Source organism: Gallinula chloropus (genome assembly GCF_964237585.1).
Source record: "Gallinula chloropus genome assembly, chromosome: 8".
Classification (NCBI taxonomy): Eukaryota; Metazoa; Chordata; class Aves; order Gruiformes; family Rallidae; genus Gallinula; species Gallinula chloropus.
Genome location: NC_140093.1, coordinates 14,484,472 through 14,504,040, shown reverse-complemented (window position 1 = coordinate 14,504,040; position 19,569 = coordinate 14,484,472). Strand labels below are relative to the sequence as shown.

General features: G+C 41.1%; 1 protein-coding gene across 1 annotated transcript in view; it reads left to right on the top strand.

The window, feature by feature from the left end:
* Positions 1–1,635: 1,635 nt before the first annotated feature.
* The window catches only part of ATP11B (ATPase phospholipid transporting 11B (putative)), a gene marked incomplete at its 5' end in the record, with an annotated part of 59,119 nt that continues 41,185 nt past the window's right edge, over positions 1,636–19,569 (top strand). Inside the window, 4 exons of the mRNA XM_084267570.1 lie at positions 1,636–1,756; positions 14,083–14,189; positions 15,613–15,729; positions 16,525–16,614. Of these exons, the coding sequence (XP_084123696.1) occupies positions 1,636–1,756; positions 14,083–14,189; positions 15,613–15,729; positions 16,525–16,614 (435 nt within the window). The remainder of the gene's footprint in view (positions 1,757–14,082; positions 14,190–15,612; positions 15,730–16,524; positions 16,615–19,569) is intronic.

Below are 19,569 nucleotides of genomic sequence, written 5' to 3'. Positions count from 1 at the left end.
AGCAGCTGTTTTCAGAGTAAAATGGAAGATTCCAAGATCACTGCCTGACATGAACACATGTTAACACCCACGTTTAACCAAACAGCAGTTTAGCACAATGCTGCCAGGAACAGGAAAAAAGGTGCCAGATCCACCCAGCATGTGCACCTTCCTTCACATACCTACACATTGTGCAGTTGCTTTTTAAATCACTGGTTATCTGGCCTCTCTTCAGTCTTAACTGTATATTGGATTTATTGGGTATTAGGAGGAAAGTCTGCACTACGAGGGTGCTGAGGCCCTGGCACAGGCTGCCAAGGGAGGTGATGGCTGTCCCCTCCCTGGCAGGGTTCAGGGCAGGGGATTGGGCAGCCTGGGCTCGTAAAGGGTGTCCCTGCCTATGACAGGGGCTTGGAACTTGATCTTTCCAGCCCTGACCATTCTGTCACTCATTCCAAGATGCGCATGGTTTGTTTCTTTGGGTGGTTTGATAACAATGGTTAAAACAATGCAGGAGTACGGTAGCTTCACTGGGAAAGGTGAGTCTCAGAGCTGCAGCCGCCCTGGCTGACAGGCCCAGAGACCTGACAGACTGCGGCTGAGCTCCTCAGGGAAAGGCTGGAGTTTTTCCAGGCCACCCCGTCCAAGTGTCTATAGGAGGCAGCTGGGATTGGGGTCCGCGCCTGCCCCCTCTGATCCAGAAGGGGCACCTGGGGCCAGTGTAGGCACCAGGGCTTGGAGTCCACACCGCGCTAACGAGCCCCGGAGCCCTCGAGCTACCTCGCCGCCATCCCCTCGGCCGTTTCCACAGCCACCCCTCTTCCCGCCTTTCCCCGCCCTCAGACGTCACTTCCTGGGGGGCGGGCGGTGGCTCCGCGAGCCGCGGGGTGTCAGTGGCGGCCCTGTGATGGCGGCGGCGGGGCGCCGGCAGAGGCGGCTGGGGGCGCCGGGGGGGCTGCGCCGCTCCTAACTCGGCGTCCGAGACCCTGCGCCATGGGGAGGAGCCGCGGCGGGCGGCTGGCCTGAGGCGGCAGCGGCCGCGACAGCGGAGAGTGCGGCACCGCCGAGGGGGGCCCCGCCGCGGGGGCCTCGACCCGCGCCGCCGGGGATGTTGCGGTGGGTCCGGCAGCAGCTGGTAAGTGGCTCCCGACGCCGCGGGGCGAACAGGGCGAGGCGTCGGGCCGCGGCCGGGGACTTTCTCAGCGCCTCACGCACCTCCGGCCCGGGCGGCCCCTGGCATGGTATCGGCCCGGCCCTCCGGGGCGGCCCCGTCCCACTGGCTCTGCCCGGGCCGCTGCCGCCGCGGGGTCCCCGGAGGAAGCGGGGGTGCGGGCGGCCGGGCTGAGGGGCGGCAGGGCCGAGGGGCAGCAGGGCCTGGGCGGGTGAGGGAGGAGGGAGAGTCTTCCCCGCGGCCGGGAGGGGGGAGGTGTCGCTGGGGAGACTTCAGGTTTCGCTTGGATCGATACTGGAATTTAAAGAACAACTATTTTTAGCACGTATCGGGGGGTTCGGGGTGTTCCTGGTGTTTGTTGCCGTGTTTTGTTGCCTGGTTGGTCGGTGGTTATTTTCTCTTTCTTGAAACCTCCTCGGCACAGAGGAGGACGCGGCACCTCACCTGTGCCCCCCTCGGGAGGGACAAACTTCTTTCCGGGGGGAATGACGGTGCCTTTTCCAGTGGACCGGCACTTCGGGGTTCACTCGCCTCGCTTCCTTCTCCACGTTGCGAAATCTTCCGAGGCCTTTTCACCCGGCATGCAGCCGCCTCCTTCGCTGCCCAGTACCCCAGAACCTCGCAGCCTTTTGCCGCGGGGGTTAACGCTGTGAAAGTGACGAGAAATTGAAGAAAAACATCCGTGAAATGGTTTTCGCGGGGGAAACCACGTGAAAAAGGCGGCAGTTGGAGGTGTCTGCCTTTGAATAGGCGCTACTTGCTCTGCTCCTATTACGGCGTGCAAGGGAAATAAGGTGGTCGCGACTGTAATGTCAGCGGTGCTGTAGCAGGGACGAAGTGGAGTTTGGCTGGTGTGAGTGAAGTGTTGGCCGGTATCCTGCACCCTTCTGTTTGCCCCAGAGGAGAAATTATTTCTAAACGCTGTATTTACAAACTTATTTTTTCCATTCACTGGAGTTATGTCGCATCACAGATGTTGCCCAGGTTAGTGCAAGAACTTACATTGGTTAGGTTTTTATGTTTTAATGGATAAAGGTTTTGTCTCATTAATGGTTTAATTTGTTACGTAGCTTTTTACAAAGTGTCTTGGTAAAACCACGACACAAAGAAAAGGAGATAATATTTATGGTGGGTTTTTTTTCCTCTCCTTTTCTTCCTCTAACATCTCTCCCATGGGGCACAGATTTTCCCGGATCTGTGTCTGAAGCACAGAGCTTGTGGTGACGCTCTCAATGCCAGCTTGACAGTGCTCCCTAGTTTGGTGTCACACCAAGTCACTGACCTGGAAGTTAATTGCTCTGGCGGAGGTCTGACCGCAGTCTTCTGTTCAGTTACAGTCATACACAAGTTTTTTAGAATAAAGCCTGTTTGGTGTAATGTAGCTAGTGTTTTTTTCCACTTGAAGTTGGGTTGAGGTTTTTGTGTGGTTTTAAAATCAGCATTCTGTAGAGTTTAGATAAGAACTGCATCAGTGCTAGGAACTCATGTATCAGACATGATTGCTTTTCTCTCTGAGAGTACACTGGCCTGCATTCTAGAAATATGTTTGCCCTTAACAGAAAGTAGAAACTCAGTGTAACAAAATGAGCAATAAGCCTAGCACTGAGATTTTTCTTCTGAAGGAAACTGTTTGATGGGAAAATAACTGCTTACAACTTGCACTAGTTTTGACAGGGAAGGATTAGTGCAGAAGGGACAATGAAAAGTCAAGATGCTTGAACAGATGTTTAAATGTGGTACTAACAAACCAATTCTTATAATGATACATGTTTTGTGTTTTCTTATATATATGCCTCACTGATTGACATTAATATCTTCGTTGTTTCACAACTCACAAAGATGAAAAAGAGCCTAAGCTAGGTATCACACTGCATGTTTCTTCCAGGGGACAGTTGGACAACTGTCTCTGTGTGTACTGTTGATTTAACATAGATCCTGCCATATGTCTGTAATGTTTAGTTTCTGAAAGAATGTCAAAGGGCAGAGAACCTGGGGAAAGGTGCTGAGAAATAATTGGAGTTGAGTGGGAAGAGTGGGGCGGCAGAAGTGGGTTTGCTTATACTGTGATAAGGAATACTCAGACTATTTGAATCAAAAGGTGACAAAATCAGTGGCTGATTTATTTTGGGTGCCTTCAGAGCATGTGTTTGTGCCTGTGCTGGATGTGGCAACAGGTTTTTTGCCACATGGAGCCAGGCAAATACCTGGGAGTGGTTTAAGTGGGATGTTGTAGTAGTACAAAAGAAAAACACTGGTGTGTAGAAGTGTTAGAAAGAATCAAAGGGAAGTCACCAGTCCCTTACTTGGAAAGAGTAAGGGATTGGCGAAAGGGAGAGGGACTGGTGCTTTGGTAAAAGTTCTTTTAGGTAGCTATTAAGTCCTTTCTGTATGAAACCAACAAATGTTTGCAACTACTTGTTTAAGAGGACAGTACTTCCAATACGAATTAATGGGATTGTCCTGAGTGTGTGAGGCCTTGAAGGATTGTATTGTCAAAAGTTGTGAAAGGGGTGGGGAAAACAAAACCGGTGTTTTTTGAAGTGAGTGGTGACAGAACCTGTTAGAGAATTCAAGATATTTCAGCTGAGTTATGTAAGTGGTGACTTTGCTGTGCTTAAGTCTGTGAAGATCTATACATCCCTCTATAGCTACATAAAGGAGTGATTAATCCTCTGAGAACAGGAGACATCCTGAGAGTATAAGACTTTATTTTTGTTATGGTCTCACAAGCCAAAAATAGTTTTCTAACTGAGGTACTACTTGTCTTTTCAGTCGCTTGCTGTATAACAGAAAGTGGTGACAGTAATACTGTTGCAGAGGATTCAGTGTTTGTACGGGATTCTCTTACAAATCAGTTTGTTTTGGTATCTTGGCCTTTGGTCTGTTTTGTTCGCTCAGCAACAATTAACATCACAGTTTATAATTTTTTTCTTCACCTAATGCTGTCCCATACTAAATAAACTATGTAGTACATCATTAGCAGCATGCAGCTTTCTAGTTAATATTATTACAATATAATTGTAATGTACTTTTAAGTTTTAATAATACAAAAGTGCAGAGACAAATGGGGTACTTTGAAATAGCTGATATATTTCAGGACAAGCTTTGAGCAGGAAAGATGCCTGAGTTCCAGCTCTGTTACCTTGAGATCTCAGAAAGACAGGAGGCATGAGGATTTGCTGAGGGTTGCATAACCCACAGGCACAGCCAACTCAGCTTGAGAAAGGCACCCGGGTAAACAGCAGTTGATAGGGAGCCTCGTTAATATTCAGGAATAGTGTGGTCCTTTTTGTTTGCATTTCCAAATATGTTGGGTTAGGCTACACAGCTGATCTGCGTACAGCAGAGCAGTACTATGGCTCTCCTGGTCAAGCTGTGCAGTACCAGTACAAAACGAGTGCGAACAGTGGCATTTGTATTGCTCAGTGACTTTCTGTACCACTTCACTTGATAGATTTATGACAGCATTTGGACTGTGCTCATCTGCTGATGGTGTTCATGGAGGGCAGGAACTGTTGCAGTGCTATAAACAGAGAATAACAGCTTTAGATGTCTGGCAAGGAGGTCTCAAAAAATTGGGACAGAATACCATTGTATGTATAGTCTTAGCTGCATGATTTGGAGCTACTAGTCCTGTCAAGTGAAGAATAGTCTCTGGATTTTCGTTCTAGTTATGATTAAGTGGAGGTTGAACCTTTGATCTGTTATCTAACAGATCAATTCCTTTGGATTGGAGTCTTTGGAAAACCTAGTTACCAAACTATTTTATTTTGCGGTTATAGAAGGATTCAGATTGGGAGGGATGTCAGAAGTTCAGTCCAAAAGTTTTGTGCAGACTCCACTGAGAGGTGGAGAGAGGGACTTTTTTACTGTATTGTATTGATTGTATTGTCACACCCCAGACAATGCAGGGAGTGTCCTCCTTCACCTTTTGGATGTGTTCTAACGAAAAACTTCTACTAAGGGACACGTCCTAGGTGACTGTGTGTTTGGGATGTTCTTCTTTTTCCTTCCTGGTGTTGGTATACTTTTAAGATGTTCTGAGAGGGGCAGATGTTACTCTGTGATAACTTGTGGTTAATGGCATTCTGAACAAGGTGGGTGGGATTTTATCTCATTGTTTGCACTGGCATGTTTGTATTATTTTAGCTAAATTTTATAGAATTCAGCCAATACATTTACTAATTTGTTTTATTTCCCTGAGAATTCCCTTACTTTTTGAATTCTGAAAGTACTTTGAACTATTCCACTGACTGAGAATCCTAGCTTCTGAAATCAGGATGCATCTCCGGAGTAGTTTCCTCCCTCTTTTCTTATTTGTCATTGAAGGCTGTTCCCTTTTTGTCTAAAATTAAGTGGGTGTTTGTTACTGTATACTAGAAAAACAAATCCCTATTTGCTCAGAAGAGTTCTCTGGCTCAGACTGCCCAGCTGATACCTTCTGTATTGTCACTGAAGGATCACCGAGATGGGTGTTGGCTGCACTACTTTGGCTAGAGTAGTTTGAAAACTGGGGGTTAATGACACCCATCATGTAGCTTCACACAGCTACATAGAGATATTTTGTGATCTGCTGGATTAGTCCTCCCATTGTGTTTGGGTCTCTTATCCTTATTTTCTCTCTGTTCTGCAACTGCTGACAGCTAATGCATTTGCAGCACAGTGTGTTCCAAGGCACGTGGAACCTGGCCCTGTCTCCAGCCAGCTGTCCCTTCCAAGCAGAGACATCCGTTGTGTCCTGTGTGTAGTTTCCAATTCTTACCTCATAAAAATCAAACTCTCGATTTAAGAATTTCCTACTGAAACCTAATCAAACTGGTCTTGACACTTTCTTCCAAAGAGCATTTTAAAAATGGGAAAATCAGAGTTGTTGGATGTGCTGCCTTGCTGTGAGACTTGAATGGTGATCTATATATCTTGTCCCATCCACAAGCCCAAAGCCTTTTCAGCAGCAAATTTTTATTGTGCCAAATTTCCACCTGTCATACAGCAATATGACCATTGAATTGACTGTATGATATACTTGCACTAACAGGGTCCTGCTCCCTTAGTAGCCACTGCCTATGTTTTACGTGACTGAGGAAGAAAACTATTATTTTTTTGACAAAGAGCAAGAGATTTTTGGGTTCTAGTCAGTAGGTGGTGGCGAGGGGGCTGCCTCTTTGTTTATTGCTAAGAGATTGTCTTTGACCTCTCATCAGAAGGTGAAATTAATAATCTAAGGCAAATAGGTATGTGCTGAGTTTAATAACATTGAACATGCAGTTTTGATATCATTGCTCTTTGTTTTCAGATTTTGGATGGGTTGGCCGAATTCATTACACTTTTGTTTGTTTTGATCTAGGTGGATAGATAGGAGTTATAAGGCGAAAATATAATACTGTGCTTAAATGTCATTAAAACCGTTGTGACTTTTGCCTTTGACTAGTGATCTCAATCTGTTTCTTTATTGTGCAGTGGTGTCCCCAGGAGTTACGACTTTTTTTGTAACTGCTTCACTGGGGAGAAGGTATCTGCAGTATGCCTTTAAACAACATTCTTTAATATCTCCCACAAAATGTTTGTAAGCCAGCAGATAAGAACTGCAGCAAAGTGGATATGACAGAGTGCCTCTGTGAATGCAAGGTCATGTCTTCTAGCTAAACACAGGTGACATTAGCAGCCTGATTATTTTTGTTTTTAATAAAAACCTCATTTCCACTGCTGTTGGAAAAAAATCCCACTTAGCAATAGTACAGAAAAGGTAGAAAGTAGGACTGACAGTCACCCCGTGATTTAAAAAAGAAACCCCTGCAATTCCTTGGCCTCCCACGTACTGTGACTTAAGAGGGTTTTTTTTTCTTCTTTAAGTAAAAATAAGCATGGAAAAGGGGAACTTTCCTGTAAATGGGAAGAAGTGATAATGATGTAGGCAAAAGGCAAGCTGTTTGTTTTCATCCTGAAATATTTTATCAAGGAAAGGAGCTTTATACAGCTTATACGAATAAGTATATTTTGTTAACGTTACATTTTGTTAGTCTCTTACTATCCCCTTTGCACATTTTAGTGCTAATTTTATGGGTGGCTGTGCTGATCTTTGCAGATGTTTTTACCTGTTTAGAAAAAGAATTCTAACAAGATGGAAGGGAGGCTTAAGATTTAGCAAGCTTTAAGGATAATCTGGTTCGTAGACATGTCTGAAAGCAGGATATTAAACTATTACTTAGATCATAAATCATGTTTGAAATGGAATTAAAACTTAAAGTGATATTTGATGAATGGGCTAGACTGAAAACTGAAATGTTAAGTTTTGCAGAGCAGACTTTATCAAACGTTAAAAGGAAGAGCTGGACAGTTCTAGCTATGAATAAATTATCTTATTAAATTTGTTGAGCAAAAACTATTAGAGCAACTGACAGCATAATTTTGGAAAAGCCTTAAGATTTATTATCTAGGTGTGGTTTTGGGGGAAGAGTTTGGGGTTTTTTCACACTGAAGGAATACGTGGATTAAACTTGCAGTGTCGGGGCTGGTCAGCCGAAGTAGCTATTGCAGTCTAGAACCAATAAATATTGGGAATAGTGGTTTTCAATAATTCCTGTGGGTAACCCAGAACAGGAGCCCTTTGTGGTTGTGTGAAACAGATTTACAAATGACTCTTCAGAGCAGTGAGTAAACAGCATTTCGTTTTAAGGTAATAGTGCGCACAGGAACTTCTGATTCCTCTGTATTTGTCCCATCATGGGCTTGATAAATTTAATTTTTTGTATATGATAAAATTGTTAGCTAGAGATTGGAATTACTCTCTAATTTTAAGTGAAAATTAAGTTCATAACCTGTCACAGATTTAATATTTAATATTGAAAATAAAGGAAAAAATTTCTGCTGTAATACTTAAATCCAGGGACTGTGCAGAATGGATTTTTTAGATATATTCAAGGTATATGAAGTATTTGTGTGTTGAATGTTTCATTTACTGTACTGATTCTGTATTTCTTAGTGTGAGTTTGTTTAGTAACTGCTCTTTCTGTGTGATTGATTATTGCAGAACTGTAGCACTTCCCATGTTCAAAGTGCTTTATATGTATTGAGCAGAGTTTTTAGAAGTGGCTACTGATTTTTGTGACAGCGGTCCTTTCCGTATACAGTGCCCTATAGTTACCTTCTGATGAGTATCTATAGTCAACCTTCAGCTTTGAAAATCTGGCCTGGTCTCCACTGGTATGTGTCTGAGAGGGAGATGGTCCTGCAGATAAGGATAATTAATTTCTGGAGCCCACAGTGGAAAACTGTTAGTTCTGAAATTAAAACACTGTTGTTGGAACTTCAAACACATCTTCGTTCCCACTTCTTTAGAGCATAGGCTGCTTTGGGAATCACAGCAAAACGTTTAGGACTGTGGCTACTGCCAAGCCTCAGCTTCTGTCTGACCTCTTGGACCTTTATCGTAATGCATTTCATTTAAAAGAAAAAAATTATAGAGTGCCCTGAATTGCCTTGCAAAGTAGTTTGGGAGCCACTAGCCATGTCTTTGTGATTGAGGCTTGCTTCTCAGAACCTGACTGTTAGCTAAATTGGTTTCTTTAATAAAGTTGAAGGCATATTTATTGTAAAGTCTCGGTTTTCTGTCATCTCTGGTGCAGATTGCTTTACCACATGCATGTTTCATTCTTGCTATGAGACTGAAGTGATTTTCTTTTCATTTAGTGATTTCCTAATTCAATGCTTATGACTAGCACATTTTCCCCTCTGCAACAGTATAGACAGCCATATTTTTAAAAACTTGCTGTTGTAGCAAGTACCACAGCACGTGCCATTAGAGGACACCGATAAAGCTGAGTGTGTCTTGATAACCCACAAATAGGTGGGGTTTTGGCTTTGGTAAGCTCTTATTGACAGAAAAATCCCATTAAGTTAATTTTGCTGGAGCTGGCATTACTAACCTGTAATTTTTTTCTTGGTCCAGTGTTTGACTGACAAAATTATTTCTTTAGCAGTGATTTTTGTTAAAATTTTGTAATACATTCATACAAAGTATCACTGGATCTGTTCATTATTGGCAATTTCCATATAATAAAGCAACAAATGAGGAATACCTTACAGGCATTTGCATAAAAATTCTAATATTCCTGCAGACAGAAGTCACAAAAAAGTAGCTGGTTTAAAGCTAAAACAAAGTTAGGTTTGTTTTATCTGAGAGCACCGTGTTCAAAAACCCAACTAACCACTCAACTGCCTTTTCTTTTCTGGTTTGACTGATGCTACAAGACCAGTATGTTTGGCACAAGCCACCTGAAGAGCGAAACTGGCACAGGGATGTATGGTACTGGCAAATGAGGTTGCTCTAGCTTGATTGTTATTTCTGAAGATAGATGACTTTTTACATTTTAAGTAGGGATTTTTCCAAGTCATTTTTGTGGGCATTTTTACAAAATAAGGTAAAAGAACAGCTTGACCTGTGTGTAACTAGGATCTCGGTCCAAGCACCAGGATGACTTTTCTAAGTATGATACTAGATTTTTTTTAACTTTGTAAAGGGCTGGATTATTACTTCATGCTTTCTCAGGCCTTGTTTCCTAGAGTGCGTGTTTTCTCAAAATAATACAGGCTGTAGGCCTCTTGGGAGGTTACAACATGGTTTTTCAGACGTTCTAAACAACTGTAGATTCAGTAAGAGGGAAGAGGAAGTTGCACAAATAGCGCCTGACTTTTAGTACTGTTTTATTTCTTTACTGCAGTGTTATTTAAAAGAGGAGGAGCAAATTGCATGGCAGTATGTAAACCTCAGGGTGCTTCAGCTGATTCACTACTTCAGTTGTTAGAGCAGTGTTTAAAATTGCTGTGAGAGGCTGTTTCTTCCTTCACGCTAACCTTTGATATGACAAATACAGTTTGACTACTGCCCAGTTATATGCCTGGAAGAATTATTGGCTGTTTTCAGTACAAATTTACAGATTCCTGAAAATGTGCATGGAGTGTGAATAGATCATCTTGTCTGACAAAGGGAAAAGTATTTCATGAATATTCAGAAAAAGATCCAAAGCAAGAAAATCCATTTCCTCAAAACACCTTTAATCAAAATACATCTTGGCAGCAGTGTAATAGCTGGCTTTTGGGCTGTCTGCCAGGAAACTGGAGTTGTCTTTCTGTGGCCATGGTCACTCACCTCCCTAGGAAAAAACCTTCCTAAAACAGTTTTCTTGTGTTTATTAGTTTTATTAACTAGTGTGTAGTGTCCAAAGGGCTTTTGGGGGAACTACTCCTTAACAGTGTTCAGTGTGGTTTTCAAAAGGAGGAAGAGGCTCTAATTGAGACTTCCCTCTTTCAAACCCTTTTACTAAAAACTGGTCACATAGCAGAAGTTCTTTTAGCAAACATAATGTTGCTTCCCGCCCCCTCCCCTCCCAGCTGTGAATAATGATGAATAAGAAACATGGGGAGATCATGTTAAACTGTACCAGCTTTATGCAAATCATAAGCAAACATTGCTTGTCAGATGACTTGTAGTTATCAGTGCAGGTATTGCAGAGCTTGGAACAGCAATCTGTTTGTTGTGTGCTGGTCTCATGTCACTAGTCCTGACTGCAGATTACTGCTGTCTGGCTTCAGAGTGCTGCAGTGTGCATGGGGAGGGTGGGTATTGAAGGGATACGAGTCTGCAGTAGACAGGGTATATATATCCCCCCCCCAGTTTGTTTACCCTTGCTGGTACTGGGAGAGCAGCTTTGTCCTTTGCACAGTTCTTTTCTCTGGTGCTTCTCATTTGCTTGCTCTGCTTGATTCTTCAGTGGCCCAATTCGTTGTTCATTCTAATAACGCCTCCTCAGCAGCAATATAAAACTCTTCTTCCACACAGTGCCCTTTTGTCAGACCATCATGCTAGTGAAAAGACCATACAATTGTTGTAGGCATCTGATATGTTTAAAACCAAAACCGAGTAACTGGTGTTTCAGTTGGATCAGTTTTCCAGTCCACTTTACCATCTGGCTGCATAGGCAGTTCTCCTAGTTCAACAGTGGAGATGGAGACAGAATGCAGGAAGAGGTTGTTTTGGAGGAGAGTTGGCTGTTGATGCCCATGAAAGAAATAGCATAAAGCTGCAGTCAAAAATTCCTCCTAAGTTCCCCAGGACATGCTTTCTATGCTGTTTTAAGGGAACCTAATTATTACACAGAGGCCGTCTTTGTCTAACTTTCAGAACACTAACAAAATCAGTGCTGAAGAGGCTTAGTAACAGTGACTTTGCCTTTGGTTAAAATCATTGCAGATTTATAAAAAAAGGAAAACTAGGAATCACTTTGTGCTTTATAAATCAGCTTGACTCAAACATCTGTGTGTTGTTTGTAAATGGCATTTGTTTAGACTATTTTCAAAACATGTCAAGTTTATATGCATGGAAAATTTCTATGGGGGTGGGTATCAAAGATTAAATATGAGAGCTGTATTCTGGGATCGCTTCTGCCTGGTTTATGTTGACAACGTCAGCTGAATCCCTGAACTTTAGCTAATAAATCGTGATTTAATTTGCAGCATGAAGGGAAGAAAACCTTATTTATTTTTTTAAGTCAGTCTAATGGTCAAATTTTATATTACTTACAGCTGATTCATGAAAACCACCTGATTACTAATACCAGGTTTTGTAATAAACTCTGCTTTATTCTTTAGTCAATTATCTATGGGCTTAGGTAGAAAACACCTTGTTAGATTCTGCAGGAAAACTAACTTTTATTGAAAGTTACTGGTGACAACTGGATCTTTTTGCAAGACTCAAAATTTAGTTTAGTGATTCTCTGCTTATGTGCTTTGGCTGCAGGAAGCCTTTGACAAGGGCATGTTACCCTAGTTTTGCAGATGAGTTTGATAGTGGCACTAGAAAGAACTGTCTAAGTGAAATTAGGAAGCAGTGTGCTCCTCTTTACTGGCTTGCATGTAGATACTGTAGCGAACTCCCTTTGCTAGGCAGAAATTTGGTCTAGAAATCAGCTTTGTGTCAGGAGCAGCATCTGTGACCAGCCACATAGTTACAGGGAAGTTAAAGGCGTTTCACTCCTTGAACAAGTAAGTTTAATGTCTGGGCAGAATTTTCCTCCGAGAGATGTGTAATTAAAATTTCTCTGCAAGGTCTGCTTGGTTGCAGTCTTGGCAGCTGATTATGTGATGAGAGGGATAATGTTGGGTAATTTCAGATGATCTTTTGTACTTACACACATGAAACCTGGGAAACCTGGGTTCTGTTCCTAACTTTGACTCTTATTTCCTGCTGTGATCATGGGCAAGTCACTATGGTTGTAAAGGACGTGTCCTTTTCCAACCATAGATCTGAAGACTGGAGGGGTCCTTGTCCCCAGCCTGCCTTGCTTGGGCATGACTATCTCCACAGATCTGTTGACTACACAGCTTCTGCACTTTCTCCATGATAAATTTCAGCAAAACAGAATTAAATATGTAGAGACGGTGGCTTCAAGCTGTTTTACCTGCATAACTGCTGCTGTGAACTCACACAGCCTGGGAGTCTGATTGAGAAAAGACATCAATCGCTTGTAGTCTGTTGAGTCTGCTTCAGGAGTGCTTGTGTAGTCAGGCTTGACTTGCATGGAGGTCTTTACTCATCATAAGAAAAATGTCATGAAACTCATCAACTTCCACATGCTCAGAGAGTGGCCTAAAACAAACAGGGCATGTAAATACTTCAGAATAAATTCAGTAATTCCCTAGTCACTGAAATTTTTCATTTATCTATTAATATAGTATTAAGTGAGTGGCATGGAGATTAGCATTTATCACCATCAGAACACTGCCAGTTGCTTTCTTTGCCTTTTCTGGGTTTTTCCTGCTTTACATCTGTTTGTTTCAGAGTGGAATTTTTTCAGGCTGTAGAATATGATTTTCCAAAGTGAAGATGTCTGGCATTTTGTGAGTGCCAGACATTTTCTGAGGTAGAAAAGAGCTGTGTACCTAGTCTTACTAATTAAACAACTTTTTTTTTTTTTTTTCCCCTCTCCTTTCATGCTTTCAGAACACTTTTACTGTGGTATCTTCTGGATTAATTTAGAAATAATGTCTCAGATGTCAGGTATCCAAAATGTTTCTGCTACAAACATTGTAGCTTTTGTGTCAGCACTAAGCAGGTACATTTTTTCATCTTACTTTCATACTTGTATTTCTTAAAAATTTTGAACAGTTCCTTTCTTTTTTCTTTTGGTATCTTAGATATTTCTTCCAGTCATTTCCCCTATCTACTCTTTGTCTCCCTGCTCCACTTTTATATTTAAACAAGATTTCATAGTGAACATGTGACTAGAGCAGCCTTCTACTGCTTATCATCTAAAGTTTATTCTCCTTCAGATCTCTTTGAAAAATCCCCCTTTCTTCCTTGTTTCTTCTGGACCTCTTTGTGAAGCAGAATGTTTCTGTAGTAGTGATGCCAAATAGAAAAATTTGTATGGTTGAGAGGATTTTTAAATTAATCCTTTACTTAAAAATGATGCCATACTGAATGTGAACATGCCTAATGCCCTGTGATAGAGAACTTTATTGATTAGGCTGATTATACCAGCTCATTGTTCTCGTTCATCACTCTCTCTGGTTAACTGGTACAAAGGTATCTTCTGTTGGAGCTGTGTGAAGTGTCAGTTTTTATTTGTCTGAGTACTGTCTGAGCCTAGTTTCACGAATGGAGCAATACAGCTGCAAAGGTAGTTTCCTCACCTCCAGTAGTGGAACTGGTAATGTGCCCTCTACCTGCTTCATCAGTTGTCCTTTCACTTGGTGTCAAAGAACAAGGTGACTGTGTACGCAGTGCAGAGGTGGCCCTAGAGTAAGGAATGTCTGATGCTCAAGCAGAAATTCACCACTTCTGGACAATCACTGATTCACTATTGAACAACTTGACAGTCCAAACTTAATTTCACTAGTTTGTTCCGGGCCCTAAGGCTTTTGTGTTTTTCTTTTAGTAACTTACTTGTCTTGTTACCTGAGTTACTGTATTACTGTCTTGCTTGTTGTCTTTTACCATCACCTGCTTCTCCAGGTCAGAACATTAGAGCTAGGAAGGGTTCTGGTGAGTCATGTAGCCCCAGGAAAGGCTCAATTAAAGATAGACTTGAATGACCTAAATATAAGCCCTTGTGTTACAGAGACATTGCAACCTTCCCCTGTGACTTATTTTAGTTTTTAATTATTCGTTTCCATAGGAAAGAATTTTTTCTTTGTTTTTCCAATATCCAAACTAAGTTTTCCTAGCTGCAACTGAAGCCTACTTGTGTGCTTTGTCCTTCAGATTACCCCTTTTGCGGTGGACCAGTCTTGCATATATTGGAAGATGTGCTAGTGTATCCCAAGTTGCCTCTCCTTTAGGCTAGAAGACTCTTGATTTTTTGCTTTTTGGTTTTCAGATTGCTCAGCCTTGCGTTATATGTCATGTTTTCAGGGTCTCTCATGGCTCATGTTCCATTCCTGGATGCCATCCATTTGGTTCACAGTGCTTCAAGTGTGGCTCCCACTCCTCTGCCAGCCTCCTTAGATCTGAAAGCATTTTTCTCAATGAGGTGACATTACATGCTTACTTGCAGCTGTAGCCTCTTCATCTTTTCCTACAGAACACCTATACGGGCTTTTATTCTCTTTGAAGATGCAGTTAATTGTGTCAGACTGCTGTATCTTTCAGTCTTCTGTGCATCTGCTTGGTCAAGATGATAGTGAATTTTTTCCTTTCGTCATCTGGTGTTCTTGCAACCCTGCAGTGGTGGCATCTGCAGATTCACTATCTGCATTCCCCTTCCCCTCGCAGAGGCAGTTGATGAAAGTACTCAGCATTAGATCTGAAATAGGACTTTGTCTCCAAGGAACCTCACTCAGATCTTCTGTTATGGCAGGAAATAATTGATAACTATTTCTGAGTGTGCTTTTTTTATTTATGAGTTTGCTTTCTGTGTTGCTGCTGCTCAGGTATGAATTGGTTATAGTGTCAGGAAAGCACATTCAAAGTTAGACAGAAGGTTAGTTCTTGGAGGTAGAACTTGTTTGCAAAAATACTGTGTTCTAGTCAGGTGCATATGCTTTGTTGTTATCACAGCGTGCTGGTATGACTTGTTTGGTTTGACCTTTTACTGTTCTCACTGTGAGGTCCTGTAATTTATATGTTTTAATCTCCATTTCTGTTTCTTCTTTTTTTAAAAAAATTTCCCAAGGCTTCAAGTCTGCATGATAGCAAGTATTCTCTATCCTTTGGAGACTTAGGATCTTTGTGTTTTGTTTTCCAGAATGAGTACAGAACCTCAAAGTTGAGACTTTTTCCCCCAGTTTTTGGGACTCCACAGACTTTGACTTACACCTTAATTCTGTTTCCCATTCAAATGCAGCTATTCTGAAACTTGATAAGCTGCTTGATATCTGGATATCATTTTTCAGCACAAAGATGATAATTTTACAAAACTACAGTTAGTAAAACAGTCTTTCTTTATCATCTTTATTTTGCATTTTAGGGTTTTGACCCACCGCATCAAAGCGATACAAGAACTATTTATATAGCAAATCGTTTTCCCCAGCATGGCCATTACGTTCCTCAGAAGTTTGCAGACAACAGAATCATATCATCCAAGGTAAGAAATCCATTTGTCATGGGAAAACCACTTATATGTTACTTAATATACACATTCGCTACACACTTTATGTCTAATGGTGCATATGAAATATTCAAAACGAAACAAGTTTTTGAGGAAGAGGCTAGGTTGCTTCCTGTATACTTTTTCTCCTGCTGTCATCTCTGTATCCTCAGACACTTAGTACAGAACAATTAAGCATGTTGGTCAGAATTTCTGAAGAAAGGTAGGTTTTGAACCAGTTGTTGCCTATGTCTGGATGTGATGCAGAGATTCACTTAAAAGGAAAGATGAAACTGGTTGTGAGGATTTATAGCCGAATTGCAAGCTAGTACTCTGTACAAAATAAATCAGCAATGGCCTGGAACTGCAGATTCCCTCCTGGTGTGACCTTGGATTGGAATCAGTAGAACCGATGGTGGGGATGTGTCTTCTTGTAGTGTAGGAGGGAAAACGCTGCAAGAATTAATTTCTTCTCTGCTACCCAGGATGCAAGTGGCAAATGACTCCAGCTGCTCCTATCCCAGCTGGGGGGAGAACATTTTGACTGTAAAGGCAATGCAGTTGCTACCCCTGCTTCCCCACCAGCTGTACCGGGGTGGGGGGGAAAGATACAGCAATTCTGAGTAGGACTATGGCAAGACTGGAAGAAGGTTTGAGGGAAGGGAGATGGAAAAATGTTTCGGTTAAGAGAGTTTAATGGGAGTGGAACTAAATTTCATTGAAAAATTGTTCAGTATCTCATAACTGTTCTCTCTCTCTCTCTCTCTCTCTCTCTCTCTTTTTTCCCTTCAGTATACAGTGTGGAATTTTGTTCCCAAAAACTTATTTGAGCAGTTCAGAAGAGTAGCCAACTTTTATTTTCTGATAATATTTTTGGTTCAGGTAAGTTGAATAATACTCATGAAATTGCAGTTTATGTTGTAAATTCTGCCACTGTTTTTTTTGTTCTATGAATTTAACTTCTCTACTGATGTATTCTGTCCGTAAAAACAGGTTTTCAGTTTCTCTGGGACAATAACATAACTTTAAAGAGAATTTTGTCCAAATTTAAGTGTTGCCCTTAGGGTTTATCTTCGTGAATGCAAATTCTTTCAAAGTCCATTGTACCGACAGTACTGGGACTCAATTGTCTGCCTCAAAATACAATTTTAAATCTGTTAAGTTAGTAATAAATACATGGGTTTTGATTTTTATGGACACTGGTGGTGGTTGAATAAACCAGGAGTTCTACTCTGTGCCTTTTTAAGTGCTTCTCAGACATAATTGTGTAGAAATACAGACATTCAAGTTCACTTGCATGAAATTGGGCAATATGCTTGCTCTTGAACTGAGCATAGATTAGTGTATAGTTGCACTGTAGGTGGAGTCTTGCTCTTATAAATCAACACACTGGTTTGACACAGTTCTAAGATTGTCAAATTCAATTTGTATAAAATGAACACACAAATTTACAGCTAGAATTTGCAGTTTTTCAATTTTGAAGACATCAGTTAATGCTGTTGGTGATACAGTATAGGTCAAGAATAATACTGCAGCTTTTGTAGTAGAGTATATTTACTCTAATTAAGAACATCCACCATGAACATAAGTATAACATACTTAAAATGTAAGTATGACAGTCTGTCAGTTTTCTTTGCACATCCAACTTTGTAATTGGACTTGAATTCTGTTGAGCTATTGCAGATTTAGTAGATGGGTGAGAGAGCTTTTGAGGAGAGAGAGCTTTTGAAAGACAAATTAATATCTAAGACAAGGTTTTGGGGTATACAGACTTTCCTTTCATTATAAGATAGAATGCTTTGTGCAGCCCTCAGTAATTAACTAACATTTACAGTACATCTGAAAAAGATGGTACTGCTTGTGGCAAAAAGTAGAAATATCAAAGAATTGTTAAGATTTGTCTGTGAGTGTGCAAAATGTCAGCAGCAGGGCCAGTTCTGCAGGTCATAATCCATTGCCTCCTGTGTCCCCTGCTGTTGTTTATTCACATTTAGAAAGAATGTCTGACAGACTGGAAATCCCTGTGCTGAGAGTTACCAAAGTCATCAACTTAGTCTATCAGAATGTGTTGCCTGTTCTGTATTCCACGTTAATAATATTGACTCTGTCATTCCTATTGTGAAGTTTGTTGCTGTTTAATATGTTGTACCATGAGGAAGATAGGGGCATGCTGGAAATGAAACATAAATGTTAGTTAAAGTAACCACAGATGGTGTTACGTTTTTAAACTTTTATTTCTTTTTAATGCAAATTTACCTCTTTAATTCAATTTTGAGTCACATTCCTCTCAAACTGTTGGGTTTCAGTAATACATAAATATTATATCTTTGAACAAATACAAATCTGAAGGCAGAACTTCTATTCAGAGTGTAATCCTGTTCTCTCAGTTTGTGACTCAAGCAGATGCTCTAATTTCTGTGGGAAATGTCTGTATTGGAAATGAAAGGGGAAAAGCTGCAGCCTTTTGTTCATTTGTTAAAACAAAATTCTGTGTTTATTCAAATCACATTTAGAGACATAATTTTTTTCTATTTTCGTAAGGCCTTTAAAAGTTGATCAGCTTTGCATTTTCTCTGTCATATGAATCTTACGTGACCAAGATGCGGTGTCTGTCATTACCACCTTATTCCACTGGGGATGACAGAGCCAGGGCAAGTTACTGCGAGGTTTAAACATGCAGCACAATCCAGTCCACATTGTTCACCTCTCATATGCATGCCAGAAACATGGTGACAGACTGCATTTTGGTCGTGTGAGACTCCACACCAGTTGTGTGGTGGATGTATCTGTAGCAGGCAAAGGGCCTTTCTGATGAAAGAGGCAAAAGGAGCAGGCTGCCTTCACAATTCCACCAGCACAAAAATTGCTCCATTTTCACATATGAGCCTCCCTTGAGAAAGGAGTAGAGAGTGTAGATGGCAGAAATGTCATGGTTAACCCTATCCAGCCAAAAATCAGATGGTTTTGGTATGGGTTTCCTTGGACAGAATGCTGCCAAGCTGAAATAGCAATGTGACAGCTGAAGAAGAGACAATATTGTAGGCTAGGTCTGATTTCTGTTGTGTTCTGTCAATGGTCTGTTGCAGCGGGGGGAAAAAATGCTCGTGCCTGTGTTGTGAGGTGGCATAATCTGTTTTATCTTGAGGTCCTTCATCTATGATTATTCAGCACTTCATCTATGATTATTTTTTTCTTCTTTAATGGTTCCCAAAGCAATGCCATAAGTCTCAGGTAAAGTGAATCAAATCAGTGTCTGTGGTTTCGAATAGTTCTTGTGTATATTTTCTTTATAGCACTTGACTATGTTGTTTTTTTCCTGCAGCAGAGAAGAACCACTAACATCCCCCCCACAAACAGAATTTTAGTATATACACTGCACTTTTGGCATGCCTGCAGTAATAGCACAAGTTGTTAAAACTGCATGTTAACTTGGGAGAGCCAGAAAGGAACAGTCTAAGAAAGACAGTTCTCTAATATTGAAACTGTTGGAATTACTATTTTTAACTTTATTTCTAGTGCTGATGTGGATGTTGTTATACTTTACATTGCTGTTAAACAGTAGATTGTATAGAGTGTAGAAACTGTCAAGAAATGTAATTTCCTTCCTTTGTAATACACTTTAAAATTCATCTTTGTAGGATGAAAACGTATCTTCCTTTTATTAAGGACTTTTAAAATTGGCACACGCATTACAAATGTAATTAAGTCTGCCCTGTGCTCTAGAACCTTTGTTTGCATCATTACTGACATGTATTATTTAGGTGTCAGGAACTCAGTTTTGCTACAGAAATACTGCAGAAAACACAGTAAAAATACTCACAGGTTATAATGGGGAGT